The sequence below is a fragment of the Gorilla gorilla genome, chromosome 18 (genome assembly GCF_029281585.2).
Source record: "Gorilla gorilla gorilla isolate KB3781 chromosome 18, NHGRI_mGorGor1-v2.1_pri, whole genome shotgun sequence".
Lineage (NCBI taxonomy): Eukaryota > Metazoa > Chordata > Mammalia > Primates > Hominidae > Gorilla > Gorilla gorilla.
This window is the reverse complement of record NC_073242.2, coordinates 8,888,378-8,904,519: the sequence shown is the minus strand read 5'-3', so window position 1 is coordinate 8,904,519 and position 16,142 is coordinate 8,888,378. Positions and strand designations below refer to the sequence as shown.

Genomic DNA, 16,142 nt, shown 5'->3' with positions numbered 1-16,142 from the left:
CTGACAACTAAGGTCTTTACTAAAGGCGAGTCAGAAAAACTGGGTATTTTATGCAATACAGTAAGAAGGCCCACAGGCAAGTATGTTCCTGACACCATCTTCTAGCATAACCCCTGGGATTCTGGGTACACCTGTCCTAAAGTTGTCTCTCACTCCTGCTGTGGGAGAACTACTGTGAGAGAAGAACCATGGTGAAGTGGTTAAGAGTGTGCACCCAGCGACCAGCCAGGTGGCTTCAAACCATCACTATCTAATACTGAGCAAGTTACGTAATGTTCCTGAGCCTCAACTTTCTCATCTGTAAAATGGGTATGCCATCCTTTATTAATCAGATTCTAGGTGAGCATATACTAAACACTAGAGACACAAATGAGAATCAGGAACAGGCATGGACCTGGCCCTCACAGTGACCACAGTCTTGAAGGGGAAAGACGACACACACAGAAGTAGGAAGCTGTACCTGAGCTAGTGTCTACCACAGAGAGGCACCTGGTGTCATGAAAGCAGATAATAGGGGGTTGCTGTGACTGAGTCAGTGTGGCCAGGCTTCCCTGAGGATGTAGTGACTCCACTGTCAGATGAGACCGTGACCAGGTGAAGAGGCAGGGAGAGGGAAAATCTTTCCAGGCAGAAAGAGCAGGATGTGCAAAGGCCCTGTGGCAGGAAAAGAGCAAAGGAAGTGCAAGAGCCTGAAAGAGGCCAGAGAGAGCAAGTGAACATGTGGATAATCACAGCACCCACCTCATACAGGACTTGCAAGAAATTGAGACCCTGTCTGTAACAGATTCAGCAATGACTAAATAGAAACTATCTCCTAAAAGCACAGGATGAGGCTCATTGGTGGTATTTCCCACGTGAGGCTGCCACGGACTCAGAGGCCAAGTTCAACCTGCCTGTAGACAACCTCCAAGCCAGCTGGACACATATACACCCTCAGGCTCAGGATACCCAGGACAGAGTCCTAGATGCTTGAAGTCATGATAAGTATCCAGAACGACACAGAATTCCAGCCAGGCATGGTGGCTCACGCCTGTAATCCCAGCACTTTGGGAGGCCGAGGTGGGTGGATCACCTGAGGTCAGGAGTTCAAGATCAGCTTTGCCAACATGGTGAAACTCCCTCTCTACTCAAAATACAAAAAAATTAGCTGGGTGTGGTTGTGGGTGCCTCTAGACCCAGCTACTCAGGAGGCTGAGGCAGAAGAATCGCTTGAACCCGAGAGGCAGAGACTGCAGTGAACCGAGATTGCACCATTGCACTCCAGCCTGGGCAACAAAAGTGAAATTCAGTCTCAAAAAAGAAAGAAAGAAAAAAAAAGAATAACACACAATTTGCTAAAGGGGAGAAAGGGCTTTCTTCCAAAGCTGGGCCTGGTTTCTACAGAGAGTCTTTCAGATGAAAATTAAGCAGCTCTTTGCAAGCACCTCAGAGGAGAACCCCTCACCCCGATGAATCAGGCACACCGGCGGTGGATCCAAGACAATTGGCTGCGTGCATGTGAACAAGCTTATGGTGGAAATGCAGTGCTTTATTTGTTTGGGGTGGTTTAATCACCAGGAGGGAGAAGCTTCTAAAGCAGCATTCAGAGGTGGCTGTTGCCTGGGTTTTCTGGAAGGGGGAGGCGGTGAGGATGAGGGCTTCCTTTTCATCTGCAGGCCCCTTGCAGGAGCTGGGGAAAGCTTTGCAGCCATCTGCGCACTGTTTGCCATCTTGTCTGGCTGGGCAGCCGAGCTGCAGATGGGGGCGGATGGGATAGCTCTTGCCACTGTATTTGGAGAGAGAAGGCAGGGAAGTCAGCCCCCGTGAAGGAGACAGCAGCAGGCAGGTGCTGGACAGTGCTGCCCAGGCCCCTGGGGCCGAAGTGTCCAACCCCACAGCCTCTAGGTGCCACTAAAGCAGCCCAAGAGGATCTTCTCTGTCCATCTCCATCCTGGCACCTACAGACACTTGGAGAGAGTCCTTCACATGGGAACTCACAAATGCACACTGATAACCCCCACATGGAACTCTCATACTAGCAAGTGTAAAGATAGGATGCCAGTTAAACTTGAATTGCAGATAAACAACACATCATTTTTTAGGGTAAGTAGGTCCCAAATATTGCATGGGATATACTTGCCCCCCAAAAAAAATGGTTAATGAGAAATTCACGTTTAACTGGACCTCCTGGGAAGCCTAACCCTGCATAAACACAACCTAGAGCTTGAAACTCACAGAGAAACCACAGCCATGCTCACACATGTGCACAAACCCACATGCCTTACAGAGTCAAGGGCTGTGATGAGGGTCCCCACCCTTCCACACTTCCCTGTCCTCTGTCTGGGCTCAGAGTAAACAGAGGGTCACCTGGCATCCAGGTCTAAGCTGGGCTTGGAGGTGTCCTAATGAAGCAGGATGCTGACCTGCACTTCCCCAGCTCAGCGGGGGCTGCAGCCAGGCCTAGCTTCCAGTCTCGGGCCTAGAACACACAGCACAGCCCCAGACCTTGGCAAGAAGGCTTCATCTCAAAGGCCACTGGTTCAGGACCTATTAGAAGCCCCACTTCTTTTTTTTTTTTTTTAAACTTGAAGTTAATTCCATTTAATTTATAGCTTATTTTATAATAGTATTTTACTAAGGAATTAATTTACATATAGTAAAATCACAAATCTAAACATACAGCATGAGGAATGTTGACAAATGTATGCAGCTACATAACCATCATCCAGATCAAAATACAAAACATTTCAATCGCCCCAGAAAATTTCCTCAGGCCCCTTTTCCATTCAGTTTGAATTCCCCACCCTCACTCTAAGCAGCCACTGTTCTGGTATCTATCATCAAATGCTAGTTTTGCCTGGAAGTGGCTTTAATATAAAAGTAATTAGATAGTATGTTATATCTGAGAAGCCCCACTTCTTTCCTCTGTTTCTGCTGCCATTGCCCCAGGCTCTGACCCTGCCACTCAATCACTCTATAAACACAGCAGGTACTAGGGGTGGCTCTGGGCTCAGCACTAAGACAATGCCTCTGGTGAAGCCACATTCTAGCAATGACGGTCAACCACCTATCAGCAACAGCCCTGCCCCACAGGTGCTGACTGCGCACAAGGCCGGCGCCGTGAACGTGCTCTCAACAGTGATCTCACTGAACCCTCATGGCAGCTCTAGGATGCAGACAGTAGCATCACATTATCCCCATTTTACTTTTGAGGAAACTGAGGGCTGAAGAAGGCAAAGGCAGGCCTCGAGATCTGCAGTAACATTGCCAGGAATGTTTGAGAAAGCAAACTTCTCCAGAGTGAGGCAGTCTGCCAGAGCTCAGAAGCCAGAGTCCCTGTTAGCAGGGGCTGGGGGGACCGTTAGCAGGGTCTGCGGGGACAAGTGGGTAGGGGCTGGGACCCCCCCCACCCAGGACACCAAGGTGCAGATTAGTGTGAATAAAAGAAAGAGGGGCAGTCGTGCCATTATCTGCAAAAGATGATGTCTACAGAAGACAGTACCATGTAGCCCTGGGGGAGCCGGATGACTGGATGGAATTTTGCACAGGATGCAAATTAAGCACAGATCCCCCTCTGATCCAGACAGCCCACCTCCAGGAACATCTCACAGAAATGGAGGCACAGAGCACCAAGTGATGTGTGTGAGGAAATTCATCAGAACACCGTCTGTGATTGGGAAAAGGCAGAAACCATCCAAAGACGTATCGGTGCAGGGCTGGTTAAACGAAGCATGGTGCATCCACACGTCAGAATAACTGCTGGGAGAAGAAGGTGGTACCCAGGTTCCAACGTGAGACAATGTCAAAGACATGCTGCCTGAAAAGCAGGCTTTCCGAAGAATAAATATAGCATTATTCCATTTTTATTTTTTAAAAAGGTTACAATAAGCACTTACGTGCAAATACATGTGCTTGCGGGCACAGAGGAAAAAGGTGTGGACAGGAACAGAAAACCAAACACTGTGTGTTCTCACTCATAAGTGGGAGTTGAACAGTGAGAACATATGGACACAGAGAGGGGAACAACATACACCAGGGCCTGTCAGGGGTGAGGGACAAGGGGAGGGAGAGCGTTAGGACAAATACCTAATGCATGCGGGGCTTAAAACCTAGATGACGGGTTGATAGGTGCAGCAAACCACCATGGCACATGTACACCTATGTAACAAACCTGCACGTTCTGCATATGTATTCCAGAACTTAAAAAATAAAAATTAAAGAAAAAGATGTGGAAAGGTATACCCCAACCCTCCCCAGTGTTACCTCTGAGAAGCAAGATCAAGAAAAGCAAATCAAAAGTAAGTTTTGCTTTTTGTTTTCTATATAAATTCTTTTTTCTTTTTTTTTTTGTTGAGACACAGTCTCGCTCTATTGCCCAGGCTGGAGTCCAGGGACACAATCTCGGCTCACTGCAACCTCCTCCTCGCTGCAACCTCCTCCTCGCTGCAACCTCCTCCTCGCTGCAACCTCCTCCTCGCTGCAAGCTCCTCCTCGCTGCAAGCTCCTCCTCGCTGCAACCTCCTCCTCGCTGCAACCTCCTCCTCGCTGCAACCTCCTCCTCGCTGCAACCTCCTCCTCGCTGCAACCTCCTCCTCGCTGCAACCTCCTCCTCGCTGCAACCTCCTCCTCGCTGCAACCTCCTCCTCGCTGCAACCTCCTCCTCGCTGCAAGCTCCCCCTCGCTGCAAGCTCCCCCTCGCTGCAAGCTGCCCCTCCCTGCTGCAAGCTCCCCCTCGCTGCAAGCTCCCCCTCGCTGCAAGCTCCCCCTCGCTGCAACCTCCCCCTCGCTGCAACCTCCCCCTCGCTGCAAGCTCCCCCTCGCTGCAAGCTCCCCCTCGCTGCAAGCTCCCCCTCGCTGCAACCTCCCCCTCGCTGCAACCTCCCCCTCGCTGCAACCTCCCCCTCGCTGCAACCTCCCCCTCGCTGCAACCTCCCCCTCGCTGCAACCTCCCCCTCGCTGCAAGCTCCCCCTCGCTGCAAGCTCCTCCTCGCTGCAAGCTCCTCCTCGCTGCAAGCTCCTCCTCGCTGCAAGCTCCTCCTCGCTGCAACCTCCTCCTCGCTGCAACCTGCTCCTCGCTGCAACCTCCTCCTCGCTGCAACCTCCTCCTCGCTGCAACCTCCTCCTCGCTGCAACCTCCTCCTCGCTGCAACCTCCTCCTCGCTGCAAGCTCCTCCTCGCTGCAACCTCCTCCTCGCTGCAACCTCCTCCTCGCTGCAACCTCCTCCTCGCTGCAACCTCCTCCTCGCTGCAACCTCCTCCTCGCTGCAACCTCCTCCTCGCTGCAAGCTCCTCCTCGCTGCAACCTCCTCCTCGCTGCAAGCTCCTCCTCGCTGCAAGCTCCTCCTCGCTGCAACCTCCTCCTCGCTGCAACCTCCTCCTCGCTGCAACCTCCTCCTCGCTGCAACCTCCTCCTCGCTGCAAGCTCCTCCTCGCTGCAACCTCCTCCTCGCTGCAACCTCCTCCTCGCTGCAACCTCCTCCTCGCTGCAACCTCCTCCTCGCTGCAACCTCCTCCTCGCTGCAAGCTCCTCCTCGCTGCAACCTCCTCCTCGCTGCAAGCTCCTCCTTGCTGCAACCTCCTCCTCGCTGCAAGCTCCTCCTCGCTGCAACCTCCTCCTCACTGCAACCTGCTGCTTCTGGGTTCAAGTGATTCTCTTGCCTCAGCATCCCAAATAACTAGGATTACAGGTGGGCACCACCAAGCCCGGCTAACTTTTGTATTTTTTGTAGAGACAGGGTTTCACTATTTTGGCCAAGCTGGTCTCGAATTCCTGGCCCGCCCACCTTGGCCTCCAAAAGTGCTGGGATTACAGGTGTGAGCCACCGCACCTGGCCTGCATTGCTTGAATTCTTTACAAATGAACAAATAATAATTTGTATTTTTAATAAGCAGAACAAAAACTAAGAAATTATACTCAGACCACATAGACCCTCTCATCTGGCCCAATTCCAAGAGTCCAAGGCAGGAAAGGCAGAAGGCAGGGGCTTACCCCTCCACCAGGACAACATAGAACAGAGTCAAAAAAGAAAAACTTGAATGGATCAGTCAAGAGGGCCATGCACGTCCCCTCCCAGGCACCTACACCTTGCAACTTAAGCCAACAGGCTTTCAAGCCACAGAGTCTTCCTCCCCAGAGACTAGCAAGGACACAAGCCCTGGCCAGGCCCCTCCAGGAGGATGGTCTGAGGGACAAGGTGGGGGGGCACAGTCAGGGGTGGCAGGAGGAAAGGGGGACACGAAGCCAAGGAAACCAGGGCACCCCATGCTTCCTGAAGGCCACCAGCACAGGGCGCCACACAGAGCCCATGCGTACCTGTTTCTACAACAGCCTGAACACAAGGAAAAGGAAAATACAGAAAGCCCAGCCTCACCTGGAGCAGGTTAAATAAAGGTGTGTGACTTTGTCTTCATGTCCTTTGGAATTGGAAACCCAAGCTTCCTCTTCTGTGCCTTTAAGGTCCTGGCTGCTGCCCCACAGCTCCCTTCTCTTCCCTCCTCCTCTTGTCCTTTTTTTTTTTTTTTTTTTTTGAGACGGAGTCTTGCTCTGTTGTCCAGGCTGGAGTGCACTGGCACAATCTCAGCTCACTGCAACCTCCACCTCCCGGGTTCAAGCAATTCTCGTGGCTCAGCTTCCCAAGTAGCTGGGATTATAGGTGTCCACACATAGCCCAGCTAATTATTGTATTTTTAGTAGAGACAGGCTTTCACCATGTTGGCCAGGCTGGTCTCAAACTCCTGACCTCAGGCGATCCGCCCACCTTGGCCTCCCAAAGTGCTGGGATTACAGGTGTGAGCCACCGTGCCTGGCCCTCTTGTCCTAACTCTGCCATCTCTTTGCAGTCTCCCCCGAGCAGCTTTCCCTGGGCACACCCTGCCCCCTTTCAGAGCTGCACTCTCAGACCACCCCCCAAGCGCTCCACGGCCCTGGCTCCTGCCCCGGGGCTCTGATCCTCAGCTGGTAAGGTCTAGAGGGTAAGAGGGAGCCCTAGAGAAGCTAAGGCAGGAACACTGTGCTAGGCTGTGGGTAACCTGCCCCCTTCCAACTGGGGCCGAATAGAAGGGGAAAGGCTGCCCCCAGAATACAGGGCTCTCAGAGGCCCTGGGGATCCGTGCTGGCAGTCAGGAGGACTGTCACCTCAGCACAGTTGCCTGCAAGGAGGGCTGTGCAGGAAGCTGCATGTTGCTCAGAGAACAAAAAAAGGAAATTAAATGCACCATCTGGTTATTAGCAAGAGCTTTTGAGGCAGACACTGAAATATGCATGCCTAGACATTGTAAAACTTGGGGGAAATGTTAATTTCCATAACGCCAGTTGTTGTGCTCGCAGAAACCATTCTTCTATCTCCCTTCCTAGTCATTTGCGGGCTCAGTCCCTCACAGTGGCAGTGCCAAGACAGCTGGCCTCACTGGGTTTTGTAAGCTGTGCAAAGTGAGATCCCAAGCCCTTGCCTGGAGACCCATCTTAGGAAAATGTTAGAACAGGGCAACAAGTTGCCATTTCCTCCCTCCTTTCTCTTCCCCATACAAAAATCAGAAAGCACCCTAGCCCAGTGCCCAGCCACAGTGGTGAGGAAACCCCACTCAAAATCCTGGGTTGTGCCCCTGATACCAAAGACCTGCAGAATTGGGACTCACCTGCTCCAACCCTAGCCCAGACCTGTGTACATTTCAAGGGTGGCTGGACTCATGGCCGCCTGGGATGTCAGGGTGGTACAAAGTCCTCTTAACCTAAGACTGTCGGGGTACAAGGATCAGCATTCTTTTTCCTTTCTCTCGAGGGCCAGATGGTAAATAGTTCAGCATTGCAGGCCATAGGTCTCTGTCCCAACTATTCAACTCTCCAATGTAGCAGGAAAGCAGCCACAGACAATATGCACTGAAATGGGTGTGGCTGTGTTCCAATAAAACTTTATTTGTATGAACAGGCAGGGGGCTGGTTCTGGCTTGTGGGCTACAGCCTGCCTCCTCTGCTACAGCGTGATCTCCAAGGACCCATCCATCTTGTAGACCAGCAGCTGGCACACAGGAGCTGCTCAGATACTTGAAGGAGGAATGGAGAAGGTGAGCAGCCCCCAGTGCGCAGACGTGAGGGTCTCCCAGCAGCACCATCCTTTGCCATCTCATGCCGAGGGACAAAGCCAGAGCAGGGCTCTCCATCAAGGCTGGGTTCTCCTCCAAGGAAATATGATAACAGGACAGAAAGCATCGTGGAAGGATACGGGCTTTGGAGTCCCACAAACCACAGTTTGCAAGACCAGGAGCATCCTGCACTTCCTTGCACACATCCTGGGTGGGTGCTGGAGCATCTAGACTTAGAGTGAATCTTTTCCCCCTCCTCCCCCAACTGGCCTCCATTACACTTCCAGCAACAATGTGGCGTATGTACTCAATGGAATACTATTCAGCCTTCAAAAAGAAGGAAATCCTGCCATTTGAGACAACATGGATGAGCCTGGAGGATATTACGTTAAGTGAAATAAGCCAGGCACAGAACGACAAATACCACCTGATCTCACTTACATGTGGAATCTAAAAAAGTTGAACTCAGCGAGGCATGGTGGCTCATGTCTGTAATCCCAGCACTTTGGGAGGCTGAGGCCGGCAGACTGCTTGAGCCCAGGAGTTCGGGACCAGCCTGCATAACATAGCAAGACCCCATCTCTACAAAAAATACAAAAATTAGTGGAGCGTGGTGGTGCATGCCTGTACTCCCAGGTACTCAGGAGGCTGAGGTGGAAGGATTGATGAGCTTGGGAGGTCAAGGCTGCAGTGAGCCAAGATCACACCCCTGTACTACAGCCTGGGCAATAGAATGAGATTGTCTCAAAAAAAAAAAAAAAGAAAGAAAAAGAAAAGAAAAAAAGTTTAATTCATAGAAGCAGAGTAGAATGATGGTTGTCAGGGTGGGGAAGTGGGCAGATGCCAAAGGACACAGAATGTCATTTTTAGAGAGGAAGAATAAGCTCAAGAGATCCATGGGACAACATGGTACCTACAGTTAATAACAACATATCATACACTTGGAAATCACTAAGAGAGTAGATTTTTTAAGTGTTCTCACCACAAAAAAATAAGTCGAGGAGGTGATATGTTATTTAGCTTGATTTAGCCATTTCGTAATGTATACATACTTCAATCACATCATGTTGTATACCCTCTTGTACGTAATTTTTGTCAATTCAATAAATTCAACAACTCCAAAAAACAAGATACTCTCTTTACAAAAATAATTATTAAAAATAAAATTCAGAATTTTATTTATTTACTTATTTTGAAACAGAGTCTCGCTCTGTCACCCAGGCTGGCTGAAGTGCAGTGGTGTGATCTCGGCTGACTGCAACCTCTGTCTCCCAGGTTCAAACGATTCTCCTGCCTCAGCCTCCCAAGTAGCTGGGATTACAGGTGTGTGCCATCACACCTGGCGAATTTTTGTATTTGTAGTAGAGACAATTTTGCCATGTTGGCCAGGCTGGTCTTGAACTCCTGCCCTTGAGTGATCCGCCGGCCTCGGCCTCCCAGAGTGCTGGTATTACAGGTGTGAGCCACTGCGCCCGGCCAGAATATAAAAGATTGTTTAATTCAACTAAAACATTAAAGCACAGATTATTTCTATAAGTGGTAATTGTTCTAATATGTTTTGGTCAAAATAGTCTCCTTACCCATTCACGATTAAATGGTCAATTGACATTTGATTGGATTTTGATAAAGTTTTCAAATCATGATTGACTTTTCCAATGTATAGTAAAATGTGTTTGAAAATATTTCAAAAAAATTAATATTTAAAAATGGTCAGGCATGGTGGCTCATGCCTATAATCCCAGCACTTTGGGAGGCCAAGGTGGGCCGATCACTTGAGGTCAGGAGTTTGAGACCAGCCTGGCCAAACCTCATCTCTACTAAAAATACAAAAGTTAGTCGGGCATGGTGGCATGCACCTGCATTTCCAGCTACTTGGGAGGCTGAGGCAGGAGAATCCCTTGAACCTGGGAGGTGGGTTCCCCAGGCTTAGAGGAAAACCCCCATCTTGTCTGTCTCCACTCTCATCCCAGGCAATCGCAGTCATTTCCACAGCCTCAAGCACTGTCTACCTGGGATGCCTCCCAAGCCCGAGTCTCCAGCCCAAACCTGCCTTCCTAGCCCCAGACCCATCTGTCCTGGCCCACATAGCCCCCTGGGTCCCAAGCAACCTCAGCCAATGAGTCCAACATCAACTTCCTGTCCTTGCCTGACACTGTCAGCCCTGAGATCAGACTTGACCATTCACCTCCAGTACCTGATAGGTCCGTAAGTCCTTTGGAACATATCCCACGAACATTCCCCAAACCAGGCACCGGACTCCACACATCAACACCGTCATGTGACTCGCCCGCATCCCTGGCAGGGACCCCTGTCCCAGCCTCCAACTCATCCTGTACCTTGAGTTCTGTGTCACATTCCAGAGGCCACAAGAAGAAAAATGACCACCTTAATGAAATTAAAAGAATTGAGAAGACATTTCCCTATGGTCCAAAGCCTTTCCAACTGAGAAACACATATCAAGATCCAGCCTGCCAGCCCTGCGGTTAAATGTTCCTGAAATAATTAAAGCCCAGGGCAACAGAGCCCCCACTCCACAAGTACTCCCAGCACAGTAAGACTTGCTTCCCTGCAGGGGCTTGAAATGTCCAGTGTGTACCCTGCCCCTCTCTGTCATAGCTAACAGGAATGTGCTCCGTGTGTTCTTCCTTCTCAAAGGACCATCCACCAACCTGCGCAGGCAGCACTTTCGGCCAAAGGGGGATGCGAGAACTTCCCACCATTTCCCACTTACGCACTGCATTCCTCAGGAGCCTGCCTCACAAATTACAAGAGCGCCACGGCGGACACACCGCGTTCCAGCGGGTGGCCATGTCTTCATGTCAGCTTGGAAGATCGTTGCCAGGGAAATATCTATATCTCAGCAGAGAGAGCTTCAGCCTCTGTAGTCCAGCTGTACTCAAATGGAAATCCAAAAACCCAGAGGTTGGTCCAAACACCCTATCTCAGGGAGCCGGCTCTGCAAGTCCCCAGCATGGGAGTGAACTGGGTAGGCCACCTACCCTGCCTGCCCACATCCCTGCCTCCTGGAATCCTGGACCCTGAGAACCAGGGGGATGTGGTGGGGAACAGGCAAGTCTTGTGCAGAAAGCCAAGATGCCACCCAAATCCACTCTGCAGTCTAGGTGGGTGATATTCTGCTCTGCACCGCACCAGCACATGAGGGGATGGAGGATGGAGTCTAGACAAGCCAAATGTAAAAAGATATTGCCCAAGTATTTTGTGCTTTGTCTGTGTTACAATGCTATGCCCAGACCAGCGTGGTGGCTCACACCTGTGATCTCAGCACCTTGGGAGGCCGAGGCAGGCGGATCACCTCAGGTCAGGAGTTTGAGACCAGCCTGGCCAACATGGTGAAACTTCATCTCTACCAAAAATACAAAAATTAGCCGGCTGTGGTGGTGGGGACCTGTAATCCCAGCTACTCCGGAGGCTGAGGCAGGAGAATCACTTGAGCCCAGGAGGTGGAGGTTGCAGTGAGCGGAGATCATGCCACTGCACTCCAGCCTGGGCAACAGAGTAAGACTCCATCTTAAAAAAAAAATAAAAATAAATAAATGCTATGCCCAGCATTTTCCATGTACTGTCTTATTATCTCAGTAAATCCCATATAACCTTCCTATGAAAATGTATCTCATTTATCTCCATTTTATAGATGAGAAAACTGAGTCCCCTGGAGTAGTATTAATTTTCCAAGACCGCATTGCTCATAAAGGGTACAGCAGGGACCCAAGCTCAACACTGTCACCCTCAAACATTTCCACAAGTGTAGACCAATGGCTCTCAACTGGGGTGGTTTTGCTCATTTACCACTCCCTTGCCCCACAGCATTTGAAACCGTCTGGAGACATCTGGGGTAGCCATAGCTGGGAGGGGAGAATGGCACCTAGAGGATGGAGACCAAAGATGCTGCTAACCATCCTACAATACACAGGACGCCCCCCACCACCACCACGAATGGTCTCACCCCAAATGTTGTGATGGTGCCAAAGCTGAGAAACCCAGGTTTCTCCTCAGCAAGAAGGGAAAATCCCTGCAACGCGGATGCTCCTCTACAGGAGCCCCAGGCTGACAATAACCTTCCTGATCTGGTTTCAACCCTGGATGCTTTTACCTGGTGCGTCCATCAGGGATTTCAGTGACTCCAGTGAGTTATTACCCTTGAATGCTCGGTTCCGCCTGACAACACAGAAATCTCTGCTGAGGTGCCTGGTCTTGGGGAAGGCTCAACAAATGGTTGAGGTTGATAACCAAATACCTAGGAGAGACTTCTCTCTCCCTCCAGGAACAGCTGTGGGTCAGACACACCCTGGGATCATTCACAAGTGGTCAATAAAGGCTTGGGGAGGGCCAGATTTTCTAGGCCTTCTCAATGGGGTGGGTGTTTGTGGATACACAAGAAGCCAGTGAAACTTCTGATATTGGCAGGAAATCAATGCCCCCCACCCTCTACCCTCCACCCCCCACCACGTCCCCACCATAAACACATGCCCTACAGCAGGACTTGGCACTCAGGGGCTCCTGGGGGCCCGATTTATCTGCTAAAACATCCTCTAGCCACCACCGAATAAAGCAACCCCTTGCCACCCAACCACAAGAGCACAGCCTGGGAGCCACTCCAAGGGACACCCAGTCACATTAAAACCTCAGCCATCCAGAGCACCAGGCCTGGTGAGAAAGAACATTTTATCCTTAAAAGCATCTGAATGCCCATGCTGCTTCTTGCAGAGAAAAGTCCAAAATAATCTGCTATTAAAGAACGAGGATGGTTTTGACATTTTTACCAAGCTAATGGTCTACGCAGACAAAATCTCATAAAAGGGCACTCTGTTCTTCTTGATCCACTCAGAGATGGCCTGTGAGTGAAGAAACGGGCTCTTCTCAAAGAAATCACTGCTGATCCTCACACCAGCCTGACACTGCTTCATGGGTTCTTCAAAGAGTATTCCCATAGAAACTAAAAAGGAAGAGGAATGTGTCTGGCGGGCATTGTGGGCAGCAGTGGGCTTTGGGCCAAATTTTAAGTTTGAAAATCAAGATTCCCTCTTTTCGAGGGGCCGCTGGACTGAGCAGATACAGACACCGTGAAAAGAGGGTGGCATATTCAGATTCAGGAAACAAGGATGGTTTCTGTTCAGTTCCTGCATCATCCTTCAGGTCATGAAATTCACATTTCCCTCTGTGGACCAAGAAATTCAGTGGGGTTTCTGCCTTTTAAATATTTCATTATCAATATATCATCCTTTTAGCCTCCAGAAAGCATTTTAATGGAGATTCTGGCTTAAGACACTTGTGGGTCTGTCTGTCTCTCTCTCTCTCTCTTTTCCTTGAAACAGGGTCTCACTTTGTCCCCCAGGCTGGAGTGCAGTGGCATGATCACAGCTCACTGCAGCCGGACCTTCCAGGCTCTAGCAATCCTCCCACCTCAGCCTCCCAAGGACTTGGGACTAAAGGCACACACCACCATACCTGGCTTTTATTTTATTATTATTACTTTTTTTTTGGTAGATGCGAGGCTTCACCACGTTGCCTAGGCTGGTCTTAAACTCCTGGGCTCAAGCGATCCTCCCCCTTCGGCCTCTCAAAGTGCTGGAATTATTGGCTTGAGCCACCACGCCCGGCCAAGAACCTTGTCTCTTGTGATGCACCCCAGAACAAAACATCACTGCAAAAACACACCAAGGCATGAGTTTCAGTCCTAAGTCCCATTTATCCACCACACACTATGTGCCAGGCACAACGCTAAGTGCTTCTATGGACGAGCTTCCCTTAATCTCAGCAGTAACAACCCCAGGCAATGGGGCCTGTTGACAGATCCATTTGCCACTGAAGACAGTAAGGCTCAGAGAGGGTAAGTGGCGTGTGCCATGTCAGCCAGCTAAGGAGGGGCATTACCAGGATACAAACCCCAGCTGCCTGGCTCCACACTCACGTTCCCTAGGTCCCACTACACTTGGTCACTCCACTGCATTCTAGTATCCTGGTCTTTGGCAGAGTCCACGTAAAAGAGGGAGGTAGAGGGAGTGAGAGGGACTTCACGCAATAAAGTTTCCTGGCGTTACATGCCACCGTAATTGTGTCCCCTACCAGGACCTCTCCCTTCTCATCCTTTCCGTGATCGGCCCTGGAAAACCTTCCAGAGAACTGTCCTCCTTCTTCTGGGATCTCAGAGAAAATTCGCCTGGGTTCAGTGTCCAGGTGACCCAAGCTCTGAATGCGGTAACGTGCACGGGGAGATGAGGATGTCACCATGAGCAAGCCTCCCAGACAGCAACCGGGAGCAACCCCAAGACTGGGCAGGGGGGGCTCTGAGGCAGCCCATGGCGAGGAGGGCTGCCAGTGCTGCCCAAATGGGTTCAGAATGAAGGCCGCCCTCTCTCCCATGTGGGGCTCATTAACCACGAATCAAATTATTAAGACAAGCTCAGCTGAGCAAATGGTCAAACATAAAAACATTTGGAAGGAACAAAGAGGTCAACCCCATTATCCATCGAAAACCATCAAGGTGGCGGCCCTCACTGAGGGGCACAGTTCTCCAGCGGGCCCTCATCTGCCCTCCAAACCCACGTGCCTCCCCAGTGGAAGGCCAGCAAAGCCACACAGGAAGAGTTGGGGTAGGAAAGCAGAAAGTGAACCCCAGGAGGCCAGGCTGGCCACGGAGCCCCATCCCACACACACGGGCCCGGGGACTCAGGGGCCCACGTGTGCAGGACACCGGGAGCTCACAGGGACAGCGCCCCGGGGGATGCAAGGAACTTTGCCTCTCTGTCCCTCTCTGTAGGGATGGAAAGAGGAGAGCGATTTCTGGGATGGAAGCCATCTGCCTCCTCTCAACTCTCGCTGCCCAACGAGAAAGGGAAGAAAAACAGGAAGATGCGGGGCAGGTGAGGAGCTGGGTGAGCGCCGCCAGCCCGCAGCCCAGCAGAGCAGGGCTTGGCCAAGGCTGGCGCCAGGGACTTCCCCCCTACCCCCACCACAAGCCCCTCGCCAGGTGGGACCGACAAAGTCCCAGACAGATGCCCCAGACAGGATGCTCAGCGCAACCCCCGCCCCTTCCCCTGCTGGGGGCCCCCAGGACGCGGGGCTCCCCCTCCCCTTTTGGCCAGCCGCAGAGCCCAGCGGGTCTCCTGGCCAGGGACGTCGTGGGAGAATCAGGAAGTCGAAGCCACGCAGGAGAGAAGGGGCAGCTGGCGTCTCGGAGGCCGTCACGAGCTGTCACTCCGCGCCCGCCGGAGTTGCCACTCAGTTACCAACTTCAACCCGGGGCCGGCCACGGAGCCTCCTGCAGCCCCTACCCCGCGTCCCCGGCACCCCCGCGCCCCCGGCACCCCCGGACCCCCGCGCCCGCGTCACTTACTCCTCTGCCGTCGCCACCTGTCTGGGTGCCGGTCTCCTCCCTGCCCGGCCGCGGCGCGTCCTCCCCGTCCTCGCAGTCCTCGGGCTGTGCGCTTCCCCCCTCCAGCCCCAGCCGCAGCCTCTTCTCCTCGGGAGGCACGTCGTCCTCCTCCCTCCTGGGCCGGCCATCTCTGCCTCGGGGCTTGCCAGTGGCTTCGGAGCTGCCGGAAGGGCTGGCCATGGCTCCGGGGGCTCTGCCTGCACTTGGGGAAGAGGAAGGACCCGGCGCGAGCGGCCTCTCGGCGGAGCTGGGGCGTCTGAGCGCGGGCTCGGTGGGTCCGCGCGGCGCGGAGCTGGGCATCGGGGCCGGCGCGGGCTCCTCGGCGGGCCGCTCCTGGCTCTCTGGCGCCCTCTGCTGGCCGCTCGCGCGCACCGCGGACACGCCGGGCCCGGGCCTGCGCTGCGCTCACCTGCCCCGGCCCAGGCGGTCGCTGTCCCCTACCCGTGCCCAGACCCGCTCCGGCCAGGCCGTGCACCTCCTCCCCGCCCCAGCCAGGTTGCACCCCGATGGTCTCCCTGCCCAAGGAGGAGAGAAGAGAAGGGACGCCCCGAGAGGGTGGACATGGGCCACAGCCACCTTGTCTTTGCTCTTACCCTGTGTCTTGCATGATTTGGAGGTGGTGGGAAAACCGAGGCTGCTCAAAACTCGTGGAGAATTCCGCCTGCAGGATGACATGAATGCACCTTCGCAT

The 16,142-nt window shown here is 52.4% G+C and overlaps 1 protein-coding gene across 1 annotated transcript in view; it reads right to left on the bottom strand.

Annotated features, from left to right (window-relative positions):
- Positions 1-15,814, bottom strand: part of RBFOX1 (RNA binding fox-1 homolog 1) — a 2,483,553-nt gene extending 2,467,739 nt beyond the window's left edge. The window contains exon 1 of the mRNA XM_063699486.1: positions 15,413-15,814. Coding sequence (XP_063555556.1) covers positions 15,413-15,751 — 339 coding nt within the window. The 5' untranslated portion in view covers positions 15,752-15,814. The remainder of the gene's footprint in view (positions 1-15,412) is intronic.
- Positions 15,815-16,142: the final 328 nt, after the last annotated feature.